This window comes from Macaca nemestrina, chromosome X (genome assembly GCF_043159975.1).
Source record: "Macaca nemestrina isolate mMacNem1 chromosome X, mMacNem.hap1, whole genome shotgun sequence".
In the NCBI taxonomy this organism is placed as follows: domain Eukaryota; kingdom Metazoa; phylum Chordata; class Mammalia; order Primates; family Cercopithecidae; genus Macaca; species Macaca nemestrina.
Window position 1 is genome coordinate 53,670,236 of NC_092145.1, and position 18,660 is coordinate 53,688,895.

The following is an 18,660-nucleotide window of genomic DNA, read 5'->3' on the forward strand; positions in this document are numbered from 1 at the left end:
GCCCTAAAAAGTAATGAGATCATGTCATTTGCAGGGACATGGATGAAGTTGGAAGCCATTATCCTCAGCAAACTAACACAGGAACAAAAAACCGAACACCGCATGTTCTCACTCAGAAGTGGGAGCTGAACAATGAGAACACATGGACACAGGGAGGGGAACAACACATGCCAGAGCCTGTTGGGGGGTAGGGGACAAGAAGAAGGAACTTAGATGACAGGTTAATAGGTGCAGCAAATCACCATGGCACACGTACACCTATGTAACAAACCTGCACGTTCTGCACATGTATCCCGGAACTTAAAGTAAAATAAAAATTAAAAATAAATAAATAAAACTAAATGGTTAGAAATAATGAATAAGATCTAGTATTCAATAGCTCAACAGGGTGACTATAGTCAATAATAATTTAATTGTACATTGTAAAATAGCTAAAAGAGTATAACTGGATTGTTTGTAACACAAAGGATAAATGCTTGAGATGATCGATACCCCATTAACCCTGATGTGATTATTATACATTGCATGCCTGTATCAAAATATCTCATGTAACCCATAAATATATATACCTATTATATACCCACAAAAATTAAAAATTATTTTTTTAAAAAAACTATATGCTGAATTTCTGATGTAGGTAAATGTAGATGTCCATCAATATTTTCAATAGCTGCATAATATTTAAATGTGTAGACATACATTAATTTATTTAGCTAACTGCCTATCTTGAGATACTTGAGTCATTTACAACTTTACACCTTTCAAAACAGTTTGAAGATGCACAGCTTCCTACAAGCCAATTATGTGATTATTTCCTAAAGATACATTTCTACAAGTGGAATTACAGGGTCAAAGGATGTGCATATATTCCAATGGACCTTGTACCAGTGTATACTCCCACCAGCAGTTTGAGAGTGCTCCTCCCCTGACACCCTCACCCTCACTAAGGCGTGGGAGTGAGGTAGATTTTCTATGTGTATCCCAACAACACTCTCTATGGTTCCATAAAGGCCCCACCTTAACCAACCTTATAAAGGAAATCTGATACAAGCACTAAAACTTATTCTTTCTTATTATTCCAAAGTTGTAACTGTTTACTTACATGAATACCAGAACTGGCCAAGAGGACATTTTTCTGTCAAATACCCCAAGGACCCTAAAATAAAATTGGTCCTCTTTGTATGTCTCCAGAATACATCTCAGCACTTTTTGGTTCAAAAGGTCTCTCATTTCCATCCTCTCTTTACCATTCCCATGGCCACTAGTAAAACTTCACACCTTTATTATCTCATGCCTGGACTAACTTGTGGTAGCTTCCTGTTTTTTCCAATCTCCAGTCACCACTCCTATCCCCACCCCAGCTTGGACTCCTGTCGCACATAAATCTACCATATCGTTTTCCTTTCATCTTGTCATTCCTCTGATCACAAAAGGCCTTGATGTCTCCCAGGGGTGGATGCAGTAATATTCACACACCCCAGTTTAGCAGTTAGGGGTGCTCCATGAATAGGACTCACCTTTACCGCCTGACTCTCTGTCATCACTACCCTCCCTACACTTACCATTCCAGCAGGTCAGCACTTCTCTCTGGAGAAGGATTCCCATCTCCATGCCTTTCTTTTCATCCCTCCTCCTGTCTTGAGTGCCCTTCTGACTTTTTGTATCCTGTCCTTCAAACCCAGCTTACTTAAGAGTTCTCCTTTGTAAAACTTTCCTTGCGCACTGTTGCCTGCAGCTGTTTCTGCTGCCTCTAAGCATTGATGGTCTCCTGGGTTTGTTAATATCTCTTTGTTTTAGTTTCCATATATCTTACCTTTCCAAACAGATCATAAACTGAAGGACAAGGACAATGTCTTTTTTTTCTGCTGCTTAAAACACAACTTTATTGATGGAACACAAGTCTTAGATTAACAAATATAAACTAATATAAAAGTGTAGCTTATTCATGATGTATAACTAATTCATTGTCAGTTTAGGTAGAGGAAAGAGTAAAAATATCTCAATCTAGGTAATAAGATCAAATCAATAAATTCTTCCTGTGTACAAGTACTAATATTCCATTTGGCATCATTAAAATGGTTCATCCTCAACCCAACCATTAAAACCAACATCAGTCACTGTTATGATATATGATAGTCATTATTCCAAAATAGCAGCTGAAAAGATCTCTTTACCATATATTCACAATGAAAAACAAAGAATTTACAAAACACATCGTACCAAGTGCAAATACCTCAATACTCTTTGGGACAGACTCCAAATTAGAGTTTGGTTAATACTTTCAGGACTTTTACTTTCACCACCAGATCATTGTGATTTGCTAGTGCTTTGATTTTCTTAACACAAACTCCAGACTCTTTGAATAAGAAAAAAAGTGAACTTCTGCTGAATTCTTTCCTGGATGATGCAAGCCCTTCATTTTTTATGTTGTCATTTATATTCTCAAATAGGGTAAGGATATTAAGAAGAATCTCTCTATCCCATTCTTTATTAAAAAGGGAAATCAATTCTGATGGTACTTTACAACTGACCAGCTCTCTTGTCATGGCTGGATTTTCAGTAAAGTTTATAATTAGTTTCATAGTCTGTATCTTGGTGAAGTGATTTCCCAGGAATAACAAAGCAAAAAAGTCTGGAAAAGAATAGGAAAGCAAATGTTGGTAATGATTAGTCACAGTCATGTTGGTTAACAGTCTTAACCCAGCCATCTGCACAGCTGAGTCCAAGCGACAGACCATGGTGTCATCACACACTTGACTGATGTACGTCTTAATCTTACCTTGATTTTCTGCATTCACACTCAAGTTATTAAGGGCATTGTAAGTCTTTTCTCTAATTATGGGGTCTTTCGTTTTTATCAGTTTTGCAATAATTGGGACACCACCCAATTCACGTATGGCATTCTGGTTAAATGAATATGCTGCATTGTTACCCAGAGTGACCAAGGCTACTTCTTGAATAAAAGGATCATTTGTTCGCTCCAGTATGTTGAGGACCTTTTGAAGATCGGGAGCACTCAGAATATCATCAATTTTATAAGGAAAGTTGAACTTGCCTCTGCGGACAGGCCATGTTGTAGCTGGAGCCCTGGTGCTCTTACTTCGGGCCTTTCCCTTGGATTTTCCACTTGCCCTGCTCCCAGCCCTAGATCCACTCCTGGTAGGGTGGCAGCCTCCACCCCTGCCTCCTGGGCAGGGTAAACTCGGTGCAAGGGTCCTGTTCCCAGAGATGGTACCCACCCTAGCCCCTTTGCCTGCCTTTGCACTTGCCTGTTCCTTCAGCGTGTTGAAAAGGGCCTTGGCCTTGGCCTCTAGGCCACCTCCACTGTGGGATCCTGAATGGGCCTTCTCTTTTACACCTGGACAATCCTCGAGTCCCAAACTCACCTCAGGCTTGACCTTTGAATCACCCTGAAGTTTGGCCCCAGACCCTGCCCCAACGTTAGTTTTAGCTCCTTTCACAGTCTCAACCCCAGTCTCTGAGGTGTCCGTAGACTCCTCGTCTTCATCCCAGATTTTCTCGTTCTCGTCTCTTCCCCAGGCCAGTCTGTATACACAGTAGCAGGCACCAGCCCCGATAACCACACCAGCGGCCACGCAGCCAGCTTCCCGAGTGCGGCCCATGGTATAGCCGGGACAAATCTCTTAACCGGAGCACAGAACAGGCTCGCTCTGGCCCAGAGAAGCGCGAACACGTCGCGGGCGGAGTCTGCAGCTACTGCTGGCTGGCTCTGAGGCAGCTTGACCTAGGAATAAAGGATGCAGTTCAGATTTCAGGCTCCTCCTCCTTTTGTGTCTTTGCCACGCAAACAGACTGAAACAACGGCAAAACAAGCAAACGTACAAAAATACAGATATATTGGCAAACTCGGGGCTTAATATCTAGATCACTGATTCCTTTCTTCCATCCGGAAGCTAAGTTTGGAAATTTTCCCCACTTCAAGACTCTCCAACCTCACGTTCCACCACGTCGCCCCAGAATGTTAAAGTTCCCTGCCATCCTGCCCTTCAGATGTCCTGGGAACAGTGGCGCCCCCACATGCACCCACAGAGGTCCAGGCAGTTTTTTCCTTCTCTTTCTTGCTTCCAAGGGCACTGCTTCGTGCAAACCTGCAGACAAGGACGCGAGGAGGGGGTGCCGAGAGCTAGGGGGACATACAGATATCACCCGGGACGGGACATACATCCCTCTTCTGAATTCCTAGCCCTTTACAACTGCCTTGCCCGATGTTTCCCGCCTTCGGTTGCCCTCCACTCCTCACAGAGGTGCGGCTTTGGAATTCATTGTCTCCCTCCCTCTTCCTCCTTCGATGATTCCTCTAACCCTCCATTCCACCTCCACCCCTACTCTTATCATTGGCATCCTCCGAAGATGTCGCCACACATTTTCATTGTTAACATTTTCCTTGTAACAAAATGAAGTGAGAATATCTAAAAGCCGGACTGGCGTGAAATGCGTAAAGGTCTCCAACTCTGTCCTTGCCTCCGCCAACTCCTCCATCTCAAAGGTACCAGGACACCCCCACTCACCCCCCACCCCCGCCGTGTCGTTATACCAACTACCTCTGCTCGGGAGCAATTTCTTACCTCCCTTACCTCAGTTTCTGCTTCCACTAAACCTTCAAGACTAACAAACTTCAGAAGTGAGTGCTTGGTCGACGGACCAACACCAAGGACACTGTACCTCAAACAGTAATTTGGAGTAACGTCCTCCCAACCCCTGGACTCTCTTGACGCCCACCCCTTCTCAGCTATTTGCTTCCCTGTCTTGTACCTGCAGAGCAATTCATTTTGCAAGATCCGAAATTGTGTAGGGAAGAAGGGAAGAAGGGAAGAAGGGAGATGTGGAGGGGGTCCACGGGCCCACTCGAGTTGCAGTCGCCACCATGCTCCACTCCCAAATAATGCCATCACCCTTATTATGACCTACTTGGTTCTTGACAACTTTGCGTTTCTTCCTGCTCCAAGGGTTGGACTGGCCTCCCGCCCCAAGATCTGCAGACACAAGCAACAAGGCAGAAACTGATGGCTCAGCGGACAGAAAAGCACTTCGGAGAGTCCCAACATCCGCTTTTCCTAATTCAGGGTCCTGGCTGTCAACGGAGTTTACCTTTTTGTCTGTCACCCTACCCTCACTTCTCTGGACTCGGCTGACACCAGCCCTCCCGCTACGTAGTGTTCCCCCACCCCCGGTCCCCGCCTCCGGCCCTCCCTCCCGCAGCCCCAGCGGTCGGCCATTTTCCCAGCAAAAACCACACCCCTTTCAAACCACTGGAAGCGGGGCGGGGCGGGGCGAGGGGGGAATATGGAAAATACGAGGAGGAAAACAAAACCAACCGATCTCTTCTATCCCTCTCCCCAATGCACCCTACCCGCAATGACAAGCACTTTTCCTGCAGGCACTGTTACATCCTTTTTTCCTAAAGGAAAAAAAATGGCAGGAAGATTGCTTGAGAGTCGGTAAAGGGCCCAAGTTAAGGCAAGGACCTCAGTCATCCCAGTCCTTCCGGGGGCCGCGGGACAGCCCCAGCTTTACACTGACCTGCAGGGATTCCAGGCAGACTATTCCTTTGTTCCCAAATGGCACAGCGCCCTACTGAAAGAAAAGGGGAATGACTGTCAGACAGACGCACAGCCCCAAGATTCTGGCTTGGTAGATGGACCAGCACACAGGATACGAATCCGAATATCTGCCCTCCCTGATTCAAGGCCCTGGATGTTAAAGGTCCCACCACGCCCGAGTCTGGGGTCGCCCCTGGAATCCGGCCCCAAGGTCCACCATTTTTGTTCTAGAAAGGGACAGGAATACTGCAAGGGTTTGGAGAAAGCGAACTGCTCCCCCTTCGGCCTCCACCCTTCACTGCCCGCGCCGCAGGGATCCCCTGGCAACGCCCATCCACACACAAACCTGCTGGGATCCAGGCAGTAACCTCGTCCTCCTTCCCCCAGGCCACAGGCCCTCTCGCCCTCTGGGCGATAGGGAGAGTGCAACCGGACCAAACGAAGACTAAGATTAGAAGGACGTCTGCACGCGTCGGCTCCAGCTCACGTGAGGGCCACGTCAACCGTGAGATCAGGACCCCAATTACCACTCCCATCAGCAGTGCCGCAGAAGCCGGCCCTCCCCTTCCTTCCCTGACACATCAGGTCCTGCCACTCATTTTCCTCTTTGCCAATCCCGGAGACCAGAAGTAGCTTCCGTTTGTGGTTGGAATTTGCCTTTCTTTGGCTTACAGGGAGAGGCTGTATCTGCTCCCGTGTCCGTTGGCTTTTTCTTCCTCTTCGAGGAATAATTTTTTATCTTCTCTCGTCTCAGTCCAACTGTCTCTCTCTATACCTCCCCCCACCACCAGTCATGAATGTCCAATATTTCTTCTGCACCACTGTAAAATGTGGAGCAAGGTGTTGGAAAAGGAGACAGATCGTGGGAGTGTCTTATTTAAACTTTTCTGCTCATTTGTTTTTAAATCAGTAATGCATTACTTTTATATTGAGAAAATAAAATGATGCTATCTTCCTTTGAGTGGAGAGTTTAAACGGGAGAGAAAACCCAAAAGGCCTCATTAATTTCGTTATTTTATTTGTAACAGAAGGAAAATATTTCTACTGGTTACAGCCAAATAGTAGCTTTTAAAACAAAATAACTCATTTTTAAAATTGAAAAGCGGGCTGAGGTGGGTGGATTGCTGGAGCCCAGGAGTTTAAGGCTGCAGTGAGCTATGATCTCACCACTGCACTCCAGCCTGGGTGACAGAGAGCAAGCCTCTATCTCTTAAGAAAAAAAAATGGATTTTTTACATGATCTATGAATTAGTCCACAAAGAGACAACCAGTTGTCTAATCTTGGCCGTTTTACACAAATGATTCCTTACTTTTTCAATTTTTGAATCAACTTGCAATTTGATAAGATAAAAGCAACACAACCCTGTCTTATTTAATTAAAGCGTGTATTTAACATCCCAAAGTCTTGACCAACTGTTATATAAACCTATGGTGATTTGATGGCTACTCTGATCACCTGCCTTTGAATTGAATTCCAGTCTACCAAGGCTGAGGCACCTGAGGGTGTGAGGGATGCAGAGATGTTCTAATCCTCCCTGCCCTGTCAACAGCGGAAGAAGGTGCTACCCTCTCACCCTTCCACATTCCATAGCCTCTCATCCCCTGTATTCAGGCACTGGTCTGTTGTTCACTCCAAAAATATATATAGATGAGTGACCAAGGTGGTAAATGCCACGTTTACTCAGGTGACCAATCAGAGTAAAGACCTCTGGCTCCTTCCCTTCCTTCCTCAAATTCCCACAGAGGTAACTCAGCAATGCATCCAAGGGCTTACTGTTCCTACCTACGCCTCTTGCCGTTATTCATGGTGCCTGAGTAGTTGCTCCTAGTACTGTGTGCTGCCACCACCTGACCAGAGAGGTGCAGCCCGCTGGGCTTCTTGGCCTCTGGCTTCCTTAAAAAGAGAACCTAATCTTGTTGCAGAGTTACTGCCTGCCAGTTCATATCCACCTTGGTGCCCACTCAGCCAAATGTATGCCCAAGGAACAATCCCCACGGATTAACCCAGAGTAGGCATTCTCACACGGACAACCTTGTGGACCACCTGCGATTGTGTGCATAGGTATATTCATTTTCGTGGAGAAAGGAGCCATAGCTTTCATCGGATTCTCACAGGCGTGTATGACTTTTAAAAAGTAAGAACTACTAATACTTTCCTGAAAAAAAAAGCTATATATCCCCTCAACAGAAAATCTACTCCTGCCCAGCACTGTGGGATGCTGAAGCTGGCGGATCACTTGAGGTCAGGAGTTCGAGGCCTGGCCAACATGGTAAAACTTTGTCTTTACTAAAAATACAAAAATTAGCTGGGGGTGGTGGCGCGCACCTGTAGTCCCAGCTACTTGAGAGACCGAGGCAGGAGAATTGCTTGAACCCAGGAAGCAGAGGTTGCAGTGAGTTGAAATTGTGCCACTGCACTCCAGCCTGGGCAACAGAGCAAGACTCCATCTCAAAAAAAAAAAAGAAAAAGAAAAAGAAAGAAAGTCTATTCCTCTCCCCTCTTCTCTGTCTCTAGTTATATACTTATATTTTTTAAGTGCAGAAATCTGTAAAGTAGAATGCAAAACTGCCCTGCAATGCCTATTCTACTGCCAAGCTCTTTCAATGATATCCACCTTTCTTCCTGCAAATATACAGTATATGTATGTGGATGTGTCAAGTTCCAAGTCGAACAATATACAAAACAAAACAATTGGCATTTACTGCAGTACTTGCAATAAATCTGCACTTTAATTAGAGAATTTATATCTTTAAAAACGGAGTCTTTCTATCCATGCCAACTTTTGAGATTTTCAATAAATGTTATGTTTCTTTATACTCATTTCTTATTATGTTTGTGTTTTGTTTATATGAATGACATTCCCATTATGATTGCATGCTCTACCTGGTTATTGTTTGTCTCAGGTAAAGTAATTAATTATGATATATTTATCTTTAGTGACCATTCTTATTATTTCTAATAGTTTTTTCATTGATACTTTTGGTTTTTCTAGGTATGCATGCATAATATCTGCAAATGATGATTTTTCATTTCTTCTTCATGAGTATTTATATTCCGTATTCTTTCATTTTCTGCATGTATTCCATTGACCAGAACCTCCAGAATTAGCTTGAATGATAATGGTGATTGAGGGCCTCCGGATCTTATTCTTGAAGTAAATGGGAGTGCCCTTAATATTTCATTGTTTAGTGTAACCTGACATTTGCTGTTTGTTTTTCATGTGTTCTTCATCTGTGTATGGATGATTTGGGGGGATGCCTAAAGCTGCACTTTTATAACCCTTTACATAAGACTGAGGAAAATTAAATTGTCCACATCATAATACTGGGAAGGAAAGGAAGTAGGGAGAGTGGCCACAAGTGCTGAGCTTATTGGGAATGTATTGGTAAGCAAAAACAACACAGACTCTTCTCTCATGGTGGAAATAAGACCTTAATAAAATAAGCGTGCGTGCACACACACACACACACACACACACACACACACAGAGAAATACTGTAAAGGAAAAAACCTCTGTTAATGTAGTTTTTAAAAAAAGTGGTATAGTCTGAGAATCAGGGAAAGTTTCCTTACTGGGGCAGAGAGAATGAAGTTTTCAGCTGAGATGAAGGAAAGCAGGTGGTAACTAGGAAAAGAGGGGAAGAGAAAATAAAAAATCTCAATTTCCCCCACCCTTCTGATAACTACTGTGATAACCAATCTACTTCAATCCTAGGATAAATCCTATGAAAACCACTGTTAATTTTTCAGGTGACTCTTTCCAGGTTTTGTTGTTGTTTCATATATATTACCAAACAATATATGTAGATACATTATGTGTGTGTGTACACATATATCTTTCTAAAATAATTTGGGATTATAGTATGCATATTATCCTGCATAACTATTTTTTTCACCTGATATGTCATGTAAATCTTTTAGCAGACACACTAATATTCTGTAGCGTGGATTTACCAGAATTTAACCGATCTCTTACTGATTGATATTTAGCCTCTTCCTAATCTTTATCTACTATAAAAATGTTGCAGTGAAGACTTTTGTATACATATATTTTGGCAACTATGATATTATTTCCTCAAGATAAATTCCTAGAAGTAAAATACTTGTGTCAAAATGGGTGTTCATTTTAAATTTTACCCATGCTGCCAACTTTCATCTCTTAAATTTATAAATATATACATCGACAGATAGATACATACATACATACATATATATATGTGCATTCTATGTTGTACTCCAAATAATTTATTTAATTATAAGTGAGATTAAACATCTTCTCAGAGGTTTGTTAAGCATCTGTATTTATCTTTCTGTGTACTGTCTTTCCTCATTTTTTAACTAGGTTGTTCATCTTTTTCTTACTAATACATAAGAACTTTCTGCAAATTAAGCAAATGAGTCTTTTGACTTTCATAAGTGTTATAAATATTTTCCTGATTTATAATTTTTTTGGACTTCTACTATATAGAATTTTTCATCTTTACAGTACAAAATTTACCAACTTTTTTCTTTACATTTTTGAGGTTTGTATCCTGCTTAGGGAGATCTGTGTTTTCTCCTAATTTTTATGTTTCCTTTTATATTTATTTTTGGTCCATATGGAATTATTTTCTTCCAAATGGCTAGTAAATTGTCCTAATGCTAATTATCAGATAATCCCCTCTTGAGCTCACTGATTTAAAGTGCCATCTTTACCATAATTATCATAATCTACACATCCACATATGTTTGTATCTAGTTCTTTATTCTTTATTATATTCCTTTAATCTGTTATCTTTTCTTTCTTCTTAAATAACAAACTGTTTTAACTATAGTGTCTTCATAATATGTTTCAATATCTGAAGGGTAAGGTCTCTCATAACTCATCTTTTTTATCATTACCTGCCTATTCACATGTATTTACTTACTGACTAAAATCTGTTATTTTGTTACAGTCCCCTAAAAACTACCGTTTTTAATTTCAATTTGTGTTGCATATAATTTATAAGTTAACTGAGGGATAATTGGCATCTTCACAGGAATATCTTTCTATCCAACAACCCAGTTTTTCTACTTATTTGTCTTTATTTTTCTCAGCAGGGTTTTTACAGTTTTTTAATAAAAATAACTCCTAGAACATTGCCTGGCACACTGTAGGTTATCGATCAATATTTACTGAATGAATGGATATGTCTTACAAATTTTTTGTTAAGTTTATTCAAAAGTAGCTTATCTTTTCCCGTGCCTATTGTCATTTGGATTTTTTCTTTTTTTACATTTTTGTTTGTTGTTTTTATATATGAAAGTGATCAGTTTTTAATCTATTGATTTCATAACCAGCCTTTTTATGGAGTTCCAAAGGTTTCAAGTAGTCTTTAGTTGATTCTGTTAGATTTGCTTCATTTGTAGTAATGATAATCTTGCCTGCCCCCTCCTTTCCAATATTAATATTACATTTATTTCTCTTGGTTAATTGCATTAACTAGTACTTCTAGAACAATGTTAAATAATTATGGAAATAACTGGTATTCTTGTCTTTTTCCTAATTTTAATGGAAATGCTTCTAGTGTTTATCCCTTAAACATGAAAGGCTTCTTGTTAGAAATGTATATATTTTGTCATATTTAAGAAATATTCACCTATTCTTACTTCAGTAAGTTGCATCCAGAAGTTATCCGACTTTAAGTACAATTTGACTAAGATTCTGCTTCATTCCTTACATATAAGCTTTATCCTTGACTGTGCATTGTAATGGTATCAAAATAGCTGCAGTAATTCTAGGCCTCATACCAGCACCTCAGTCAGAGTCCTAGCTAGAAAAAACAATCTAAATCAGATGGTTCAAGGGACTTTAATGTAGAGACTACTTACAGAGGGAAATGCAAGATTATGAGACCCAACAAGCAATTTTGTGGCACCCAGAGGTTAGCAATAGCAGGTAGCTATTATCCTAGGCCTAAAAGGGCAAGAGGAAGAAATAGTATTTCTGGAGCCTAGTGAGAGCTAGAGTCATGGAGGAGGGGACTTCTGGAAGAAGCTAAAATCTTGAAGGGATGTAGTCACTGCCAATAAAAAATAGTCCAAATCAGAATGGGAGCAGTGAAGAAATACATTGTCTTCTCTCTTCTTCCCGCCAAAGCTGTGCCAGTGCATTCCATTGACCAATCCCAAGCAGAAGTCAATTACAAATGGAGCCAGGGGGATGTAGTCCCTAAGGATCAGCCTCCCAGGGCTGAGAAGGACAGGAAATTAATAAGGATGTGTGGGAAAATAAAGACTAACCACCATGGCCTACTCCTTTCACATTCAGCATCTATTCTTGCTATTCTATTCTCCCAACAGGGAGGCAGGGACAAAAAAAAATCCCATCAGCCATTGTACTGTTACAGGATAATGCTAATGCAACCATATTCGCCCACCTGAAACCTGATTTATAACAATTGTCTCAAGTGTTTTTCATATAAACAGAGGAAAGGAAGAAAAAATTAAATTAACAAAGATGTGCATAGCTGTTACAGTTTCTCTCTGAAGCTGATCATGAGGCCAAAGTTAATAATCAACCTCATTCTTCTACCACCCATTTCATATTCCCCTTACAGCAACCTGGTCAAAATTATTTCCCTGACGCAGTCACCCTAATCTTCAATCCTGTGTTTATTGAATTTCTGCACTTTCCCACTTACCAGGACTATTAGGCAAAGCAGTACTAGGAGGTGCCCCAGTAAGTATCCGTGGGCTCTGAGCATAGCTCTCCCTGTTTGTATAGCAGCAACCTTATTTCCCCTTAGTAATTGGGTTCAATCCCTCTAGCCACTATAGCAGCCCCTTTCCCTGCCTGTCAGTTCAGTGGCAGGAGAGGACAAAAATGGTCAGAATGTAGTCTCAGCTTTTAATGTAATGGAATCATAGCTTTATTCCCTGGTGAAAGCATTCATCCCTGCTGTACCTAAGAGTCCAAGGTTATGAAGACAGAAAACAAGAATCACATATTTCTTCAGTAGGTTAACTGGTGTAATAGTGAAAAGGGCCACTCCTTTCATGACTGCTTTATTCCTAGTCCTGTGTAACCTCACTATGGGGGGAAAAAGCACAATATATGGGTGGTTCTGTTAAAGCACCTATTGCAATCTTCTCATACAGTACTCCCAGGAACAGCTGATCCCATAACTAAGCTTCCAGTAAGTTATTTATTTTTGTGTAAGGCAAGCTGCTTCTGCATGGTAAAGTAAGCAGTAAAGACTAGTGAATCTTTGGATGTGCACTTCACTTGTCATTAAATGAGTTCCTTGGTCAGAGACAACTTTGTGTAGGATACCCTGATGATGATTAAGGCATTCTGGAAGTCCATGGAGATGGTGATGACAGAATCATTGTCAGCAAAAAGGTAAATGTGTGTCTGAAATACATGTTCATTTCCATGAGGAAAAGTTTCTGTTTTTGCCATGATGAAAGGTGTCCCATGTAATAATCCTACGACCATGGGACTGACTGATACCCCTAAGGAATGGTGTCTTATAGAAGCTCATCATCTTCTCTGTTGTCAGGTTGAGCACTTAGTATTAGTACAAGATCAGCCTTGGTGAGTAGAAGTCCGTATTGTTGAGTCCAGGCATAGCCTCCATAATGTTGATGCTAAAATCTAGCAAAGATAACACAGACATAAAAATATGACTATTTGCACTGTTCTATTATTTTGCCACAGTACTAGCTTGAATTTACTACTATTTTATTTTGGATATTTTCGTCTGTAGTTCTAAGTTAGACTGACCTCTCACGTTTACTTTTTTACTTCTATTCTTCTTTGTTTGGATGTAAGTATTATGTTAGCCTTAGAGAACGAATTGGGTACATTTCTACATTTTCCTATGCTCTAGAACACTTTAAATTGTATAAGAATTATTGAATCCTTGACAATTGTTGTGGTGGGAAGAATAATGGCTCCTCAAAGATGTCTACATATTGGAACCTGTGAATATGTTACCTCATATAGCAAAAGGGACTTTGCAGATGTGATTATGTTAAGAATATTGAGATAGAAAGATTATCTAGTACTATCTGGATGGGCCCAGTGTAATCACAGGGTTCTTGTAAAGGAAGGAAGGAGGCAGATGAGTCAGGAAAAGATGTGACAATAGAATCAGGCAATGAAACAGTGGAATTCAGGCAGCCTGTGGAAGCTGGAAAATGCAAGGAAATAGATTCTCCACTAGAGCATCCAGTGGTAACACAGCCCTTTCAAAAATAGGTTCTCCACTAGAGCATCCAGTGGTAACACAGCCCTTTCAACCGGTTTTAGTCTTCTGACCTGCAGAACTGTGTGATAATATATTTGTCTTGTTTTGAGCAATCGAGTGTGTGGTAACTTTTTATACAATTTGTTACAGCAATAAGAAACTAGTGTAACAGTTATTTTTAAAGAACAAAAGAGGAAAAAGTATTTTCTATTTACCCAGATATTTGTAATTTCTATTGCTTCTCCATTCCCGAGGTTCAAGTTTCCCTCTGGTATCATTTTCCTTTAGTCTGAAGAGATTCTTTTAACATTTCTGGTCCAGCATGTCTACTGGCAACAAATTATGTTAGCTATCCTTCATCTGAGAATATTTTCATGTTGTCTTCATTTTTGAAGGATATTTTTGCTGGATGTAGATTTATGGGTTGGCAATTCTTTTCTTTCAATGCTTTAAAGATGTTCCACTCTTTTCTAGCCTTCATTGTGATAAGAAAACCAGTCATTCAAATTATTGTTCCCCTAGAAGTAATGAGTTATTTTCCTATAACTAGATTAAGATTGTTTTCTTTTTTATATATACCACTTTTTTATTTTTATTTTTATTTTTTATTATACTTTAAGTTCTAGGGTACATGTGCACAACGTGCAGGTTTGCTACATATGTATACATGAGCCATGTTGGTTTGGTGCACCCATTAACTCGTCATTTACATTAGGTATTTCTCCTAATGCTATCCCTCCCACATCCCCCGACTCCATGACAGGCCCCAGTGTGTGATGTTCCCTGCCCTGTGTCCAAGAGTTCTCATTGTTCAATTCCCACCTATGAGTGAGAACATGTAGTGTTTGGTTTTCTGTCCTTGCGATACTTTGCTGAGAATGATGATTTCCAGCTTCATCCATGTCCCTACAAAGGACATGAACTCATCCTTTTTATGGCTGCATAGTATTCCATGGTGTATATGTGTCACATTTTCTTTATCCAGTCTATCATTGATGGACATTTGGGTTGGTTCCAAGTCTTTGCTATTGTGAAGAGTGCCACAATAACAATACTTATACATATATCTTTAAAGTACCATGATTCATAATCCTGTGGGTATATACCCAGTAATGGGATGACTGGGTCAAATGGTATTTCTAATTCTAGACCCTTGGGGAATTGCCACACTGTCTTCCACAATGGTTGAACTAGTTTACAGTCCCGCCAACAGTGTAAAAGTGTTCCTATTTCTCCACATCCTCTCCAGCACCTGTTTTTTCCTGACTTTTTAATGATCACCATTCTAACTGATGTGAGATGGTATCTCATTGTGCTTTTGATTTGCATTTCTCTGATGACCGGTAATGATGAGCAGTCTTTCATTTGTCTGTTGGCTGCATAAATGTCTTCTTTTGAGAAGTGTCTGTTCATATACTTTGCCCACTTTTTTTTTTTATTATTATACTTTAAGTTCTAGGGTACATGTGCACAACATGCAGGTTTGTTACATATGTATACATGTGCCATGTTGGTGTGCTGCACCCATTAACTCGTCATTCACATTAGGTATATCTCCTAATGCTATCCCTCCCTCCACCCCCTCCCCAAAATAGGACCCGGTGTGTGATGCTCTCCTTCCTGTGTCCAAGTGATCTCATTGTTCAATTCCCACCTATGAGTGAGAACATGCGGTATTTGGTTTTCTGTTCTTGCGATAGTTTGCTGAGAATGATGGTTTCCAGCTGCATCCATGTCCCTACAAAGGACACGCACTCATCCTTTTTTATGGCTGCATAGTATTCCACGGTGTATATGTGCCACATTTTCTTAATCCAGTCTGTCACTGATGGACATTTGGGTTGATTCCAAGTCTTTGCTATTGTGAATAGTGCTGCAATAAACATATGTGTGCATGTGTCTTTATAGCAGCATAACTTACAATCCTTTGGGTATATCCCCAGTAATGGGATGGCTGGGTCATATGGTATTTCTAGTTCTAGATCCTTGAGGAATCGCCACACTGTTTTCCACAATGGTTGTGGAAGTGAAGTAGTTTACAATCCCACCAACAGTGTAAAAGTGTTCCTATTTCTCCACATCCTCTCCAGCACCTGTTGTTTCCTGACTTTTTAATGATTGCCATTCTAATTGGTGTGAGATGGTATCTCATTGTGGTTTTGATTTGCATTTCTCTAATGGCGAGTGATGATGAGCATTTTTTCATGTGTCTGTTGGCTGTATGAATGTCTTCTTTTGAGAAGTGTCTGTTCATATCCTTTGCCCACTTTTTGATGGGGTTGTTTGTTTTTTTCTTGTAAATTTGATCGAGTTCTTTATAGGTTTTGGATATTAGCCCTTTGTCAGATGAGTAGATTGCAAAAATTTTCTGCATTCTGTAGGTTGCCTGTTGGCTCTGATGGTAGTTTATTTTGCTGTGCAGAAGCTCTTTAGTTTAATAAGATCCCATTTGTCAATTTTGGCTTTTGTTGCCGTTGCTTTTGGTGTTTTAGACATGAAGTCCTTGCCAATGCCTATGTCCTGAATGGTATTACCTAGGTTTTCTTCTAGGTTTTTATGGTTTTAGGTCTAACATTTAAGTCTTTAATCCATCTTGAATTAATTTTTGTACAAGGTGTAAGGAAGGGATCCAGTTTCAGCTTTCTACATATGGCTAGCCAGTTTTCACAGCACCATTTATTAAATAGGGAATCCTTTCCCCATCTCTTGTTTGTGTCAGGTTTGTCAAAGATCAGATGGTTTTAGATGTGTGATATTATTTCTGAGGGCTCTGTTCTGTTCCATTGGTCTATATCTCTGTTTTGGTACCAGTACCATGCTGTTTTGGTTACTATAGCCTTGTAGTATAGTTTGAAGTCAGGTAGCGTGATGCCTCCAGCTTTGTTCTTTTTGTTTAGGATTGTCTTGGCAATGTGGACTCTTTTTTGGTTCCACATTAACTTTAAAGTAGTTTTTTCCAGTTCTGTGAAGAAAGTCATTGGTAGCTTGATGGGGATGGTATTGAATCTATAAGTTACCTTGGGCAGTATGGCCATTTTCACAATATTGATTCTTCCTATCCATAAGCTTGGCATGTTCTTCCATTTGTTTGTGTCCTCTTTTATTTCACTGAGCAGTGGTTTGTAGTTCTCCTTGAAGAGGTCCTTTACATCCCTTGTAAGTTGGATTCCTAGGTATTTTATTCTCTTTGAAGCAATTGTGAATGGGAGTTCACTCATGATTTGGCTCTCTGTTTGTCTGTTACTGGTGTATAGGAATGCTTGTGATTTTTGCACATTGATTTTGTATCCTGAGACTTTGCTGAAGTTGCTTATCAGCTTAAGGAGATTTTGGGCTGAGATGATGGGGTTTTCTAAATATACAATCATGTCCTATGCAAACAGGGACAATTTGACTTTCTCTTTTCCTAATTGAATACCCTTTATTTTTTTCTCCTGCCTGATTGCCCTGGCCTTAACTTCCAACACTATGTTGAATAGGAGTGGTGAGAGAGGGCATCCCTGTCTTGTGCCAGTTTTCAAATGGAATGCTTCCAGTTTTTGCCAATTCAGTATGACATTGGCTGTGGGTTTATCATAAATAGCTCTTATTATTTTGAGAAACATCCCATCAATACCTAGTTTACTGAGAGTTTTTAGCGTGAAAAGCTGTTGAATTTTATCGAAGGCCTTTTCTGCATCTATTGAAATAATCATGTGGTTTTTGTCTTTGGTTCTGTTTATGTGATGGATTACATTTATTGATTTGCATATGTTGAACCAGGCTTGCATCCCAAGGATGAAGCCCACTTGATCGTGGTGGATAAGCTTTTTGATGTGCTGCTGGATTTGGTTTGCCAGTATTTTATTGAGGATTTTTGCAATGATGTTCATCAAGGATATTGCTCTAAAATTCTCTTTTTTTTGTCTCTGCCAGGCTTTGGTATCAGGATGATGCCGGCCTCATAAAGCCAATTAGGGAGGATTCCCTCTTTTTCTGTTGATTGGAATAGTTTCAGAAGGAATGGTACCAGCTCCTCTTTGTACCTCTTGTAGAATTCTGCTGTGTATCCATCTGGTCCTGGACTTTTTTCAGTTGGTAAACTATTAATTATTGCCTCAGTTTTAGAGCCTGTTATTGGTCTATTCAGGGATTCAACTTCTTCCTGGTTTAGTCTTGGGAGGGTGTATCTGTCCAGGAATTTATTCATTTCTTCTAGATTTTCTAGTTTATTTGCATAGAGGTGTTTATAGCATTCTCTGATGGTAGTTTGTATTTCTGTGGGATTGGTGGTGATATCTCCTTTATCATTTTTTATTGCATCTGTTTGATTCTTCTCTCTTTTCTTCTTTATTAGTCTTGCTAGCAGTCTATCAATTTTGTAGATCTTTTCAAAAAACCAACTCCTGGATTCATTGATTTTTTGGAGGGTTTTTTGTGTCTCTATCTCCTTCAGTTCTGCTCTGATCTTAGTTATTTCTTGCCTTCTGCTAGCTTTTGAATCTGTTTGCTTTTGCTTCTCTAGTTCTTTTAATTGTGATGTTAGGGTGTCGATTTTAGACCTTTCCTGCTTTCTCTTGTGGGCATTTAGTGCTATAAATTTCCCTCTACACACTGCTTTAAATGTGTCCCAGAGATTCTGGTATGTTGCATCTTTGTTCTCACTGGTTTCAAAGAACATCTTTATTTCTGCCTTCATTTCGTTATGTACCCAGTAGTCATTCAGGAGTAGGTTGTTCAGTTTCCATGTAGTTGAGCGGTTTTGATTGAGTTTCTTAGTCCTGAGTTCTAATTTGATTGCACTGTGGTCTGAGACAGTTTGTTGTGATTTCTGTTCTTTTACATTTGCTGAGGAGTGCTTTACTTCCAACTATGTGGTCAATTTTGGAATAAGTGTGATGTGGTG

The 18,660-nt window shown here is 40.3% G+C and overlaps 1 protein-coding gene across 6 annotated transcripts in view; it reads right to left on the reverse strand.

Annotated features, from left to right (window-relative positions):
* Window positions 1-1,855: 1,855 nt before the first annotated feature.
* Window positions 1,856-18,660, reverse strand: part of LOC105499321 (armadillo repeat containing X-linked 1) — a 35,311-nt gene continuing 18,506 nt past the window's right edge. Inside the window, exons 1-5 of one of the 6 annotated variants that reach the window (XM_011771853.3) lie at window positions 5,908-6,442; window positions 5,542-5,592; window positions 5,372-5,419; window positions 4,930-4,994; window positions 1,856-3,745 (exon numbers count right to left, since the gene is read on the reverse strand). In XM_011771853.3, coding sequence (XP_011770155.2) covers window positions 2,262-3,623 — 1,362 coding nt within the window. In that variant the 5' untranslated portion in view covers window positions 3,624-3,745; window positions 4,930-4,994; window positions 5,372-5,419; window positions 5,542-5,592; window positions 5,908-6,442 and the 3' untranslated portion in view covers window positions 1,856-2,261. Of the gene's footprint in view, window positions 3,746-4,929; window positions 4,995-5,371; window positions 5,420-5,541; window positions 5,596-5,907; window positions 6,443-18,660 lie in introns of those variants that run through there. The other 5 variants (XM_011771852.3, XM_071088800.1, XM_024786926.2 and 2 more) reach the window with 5 other exon arrangements.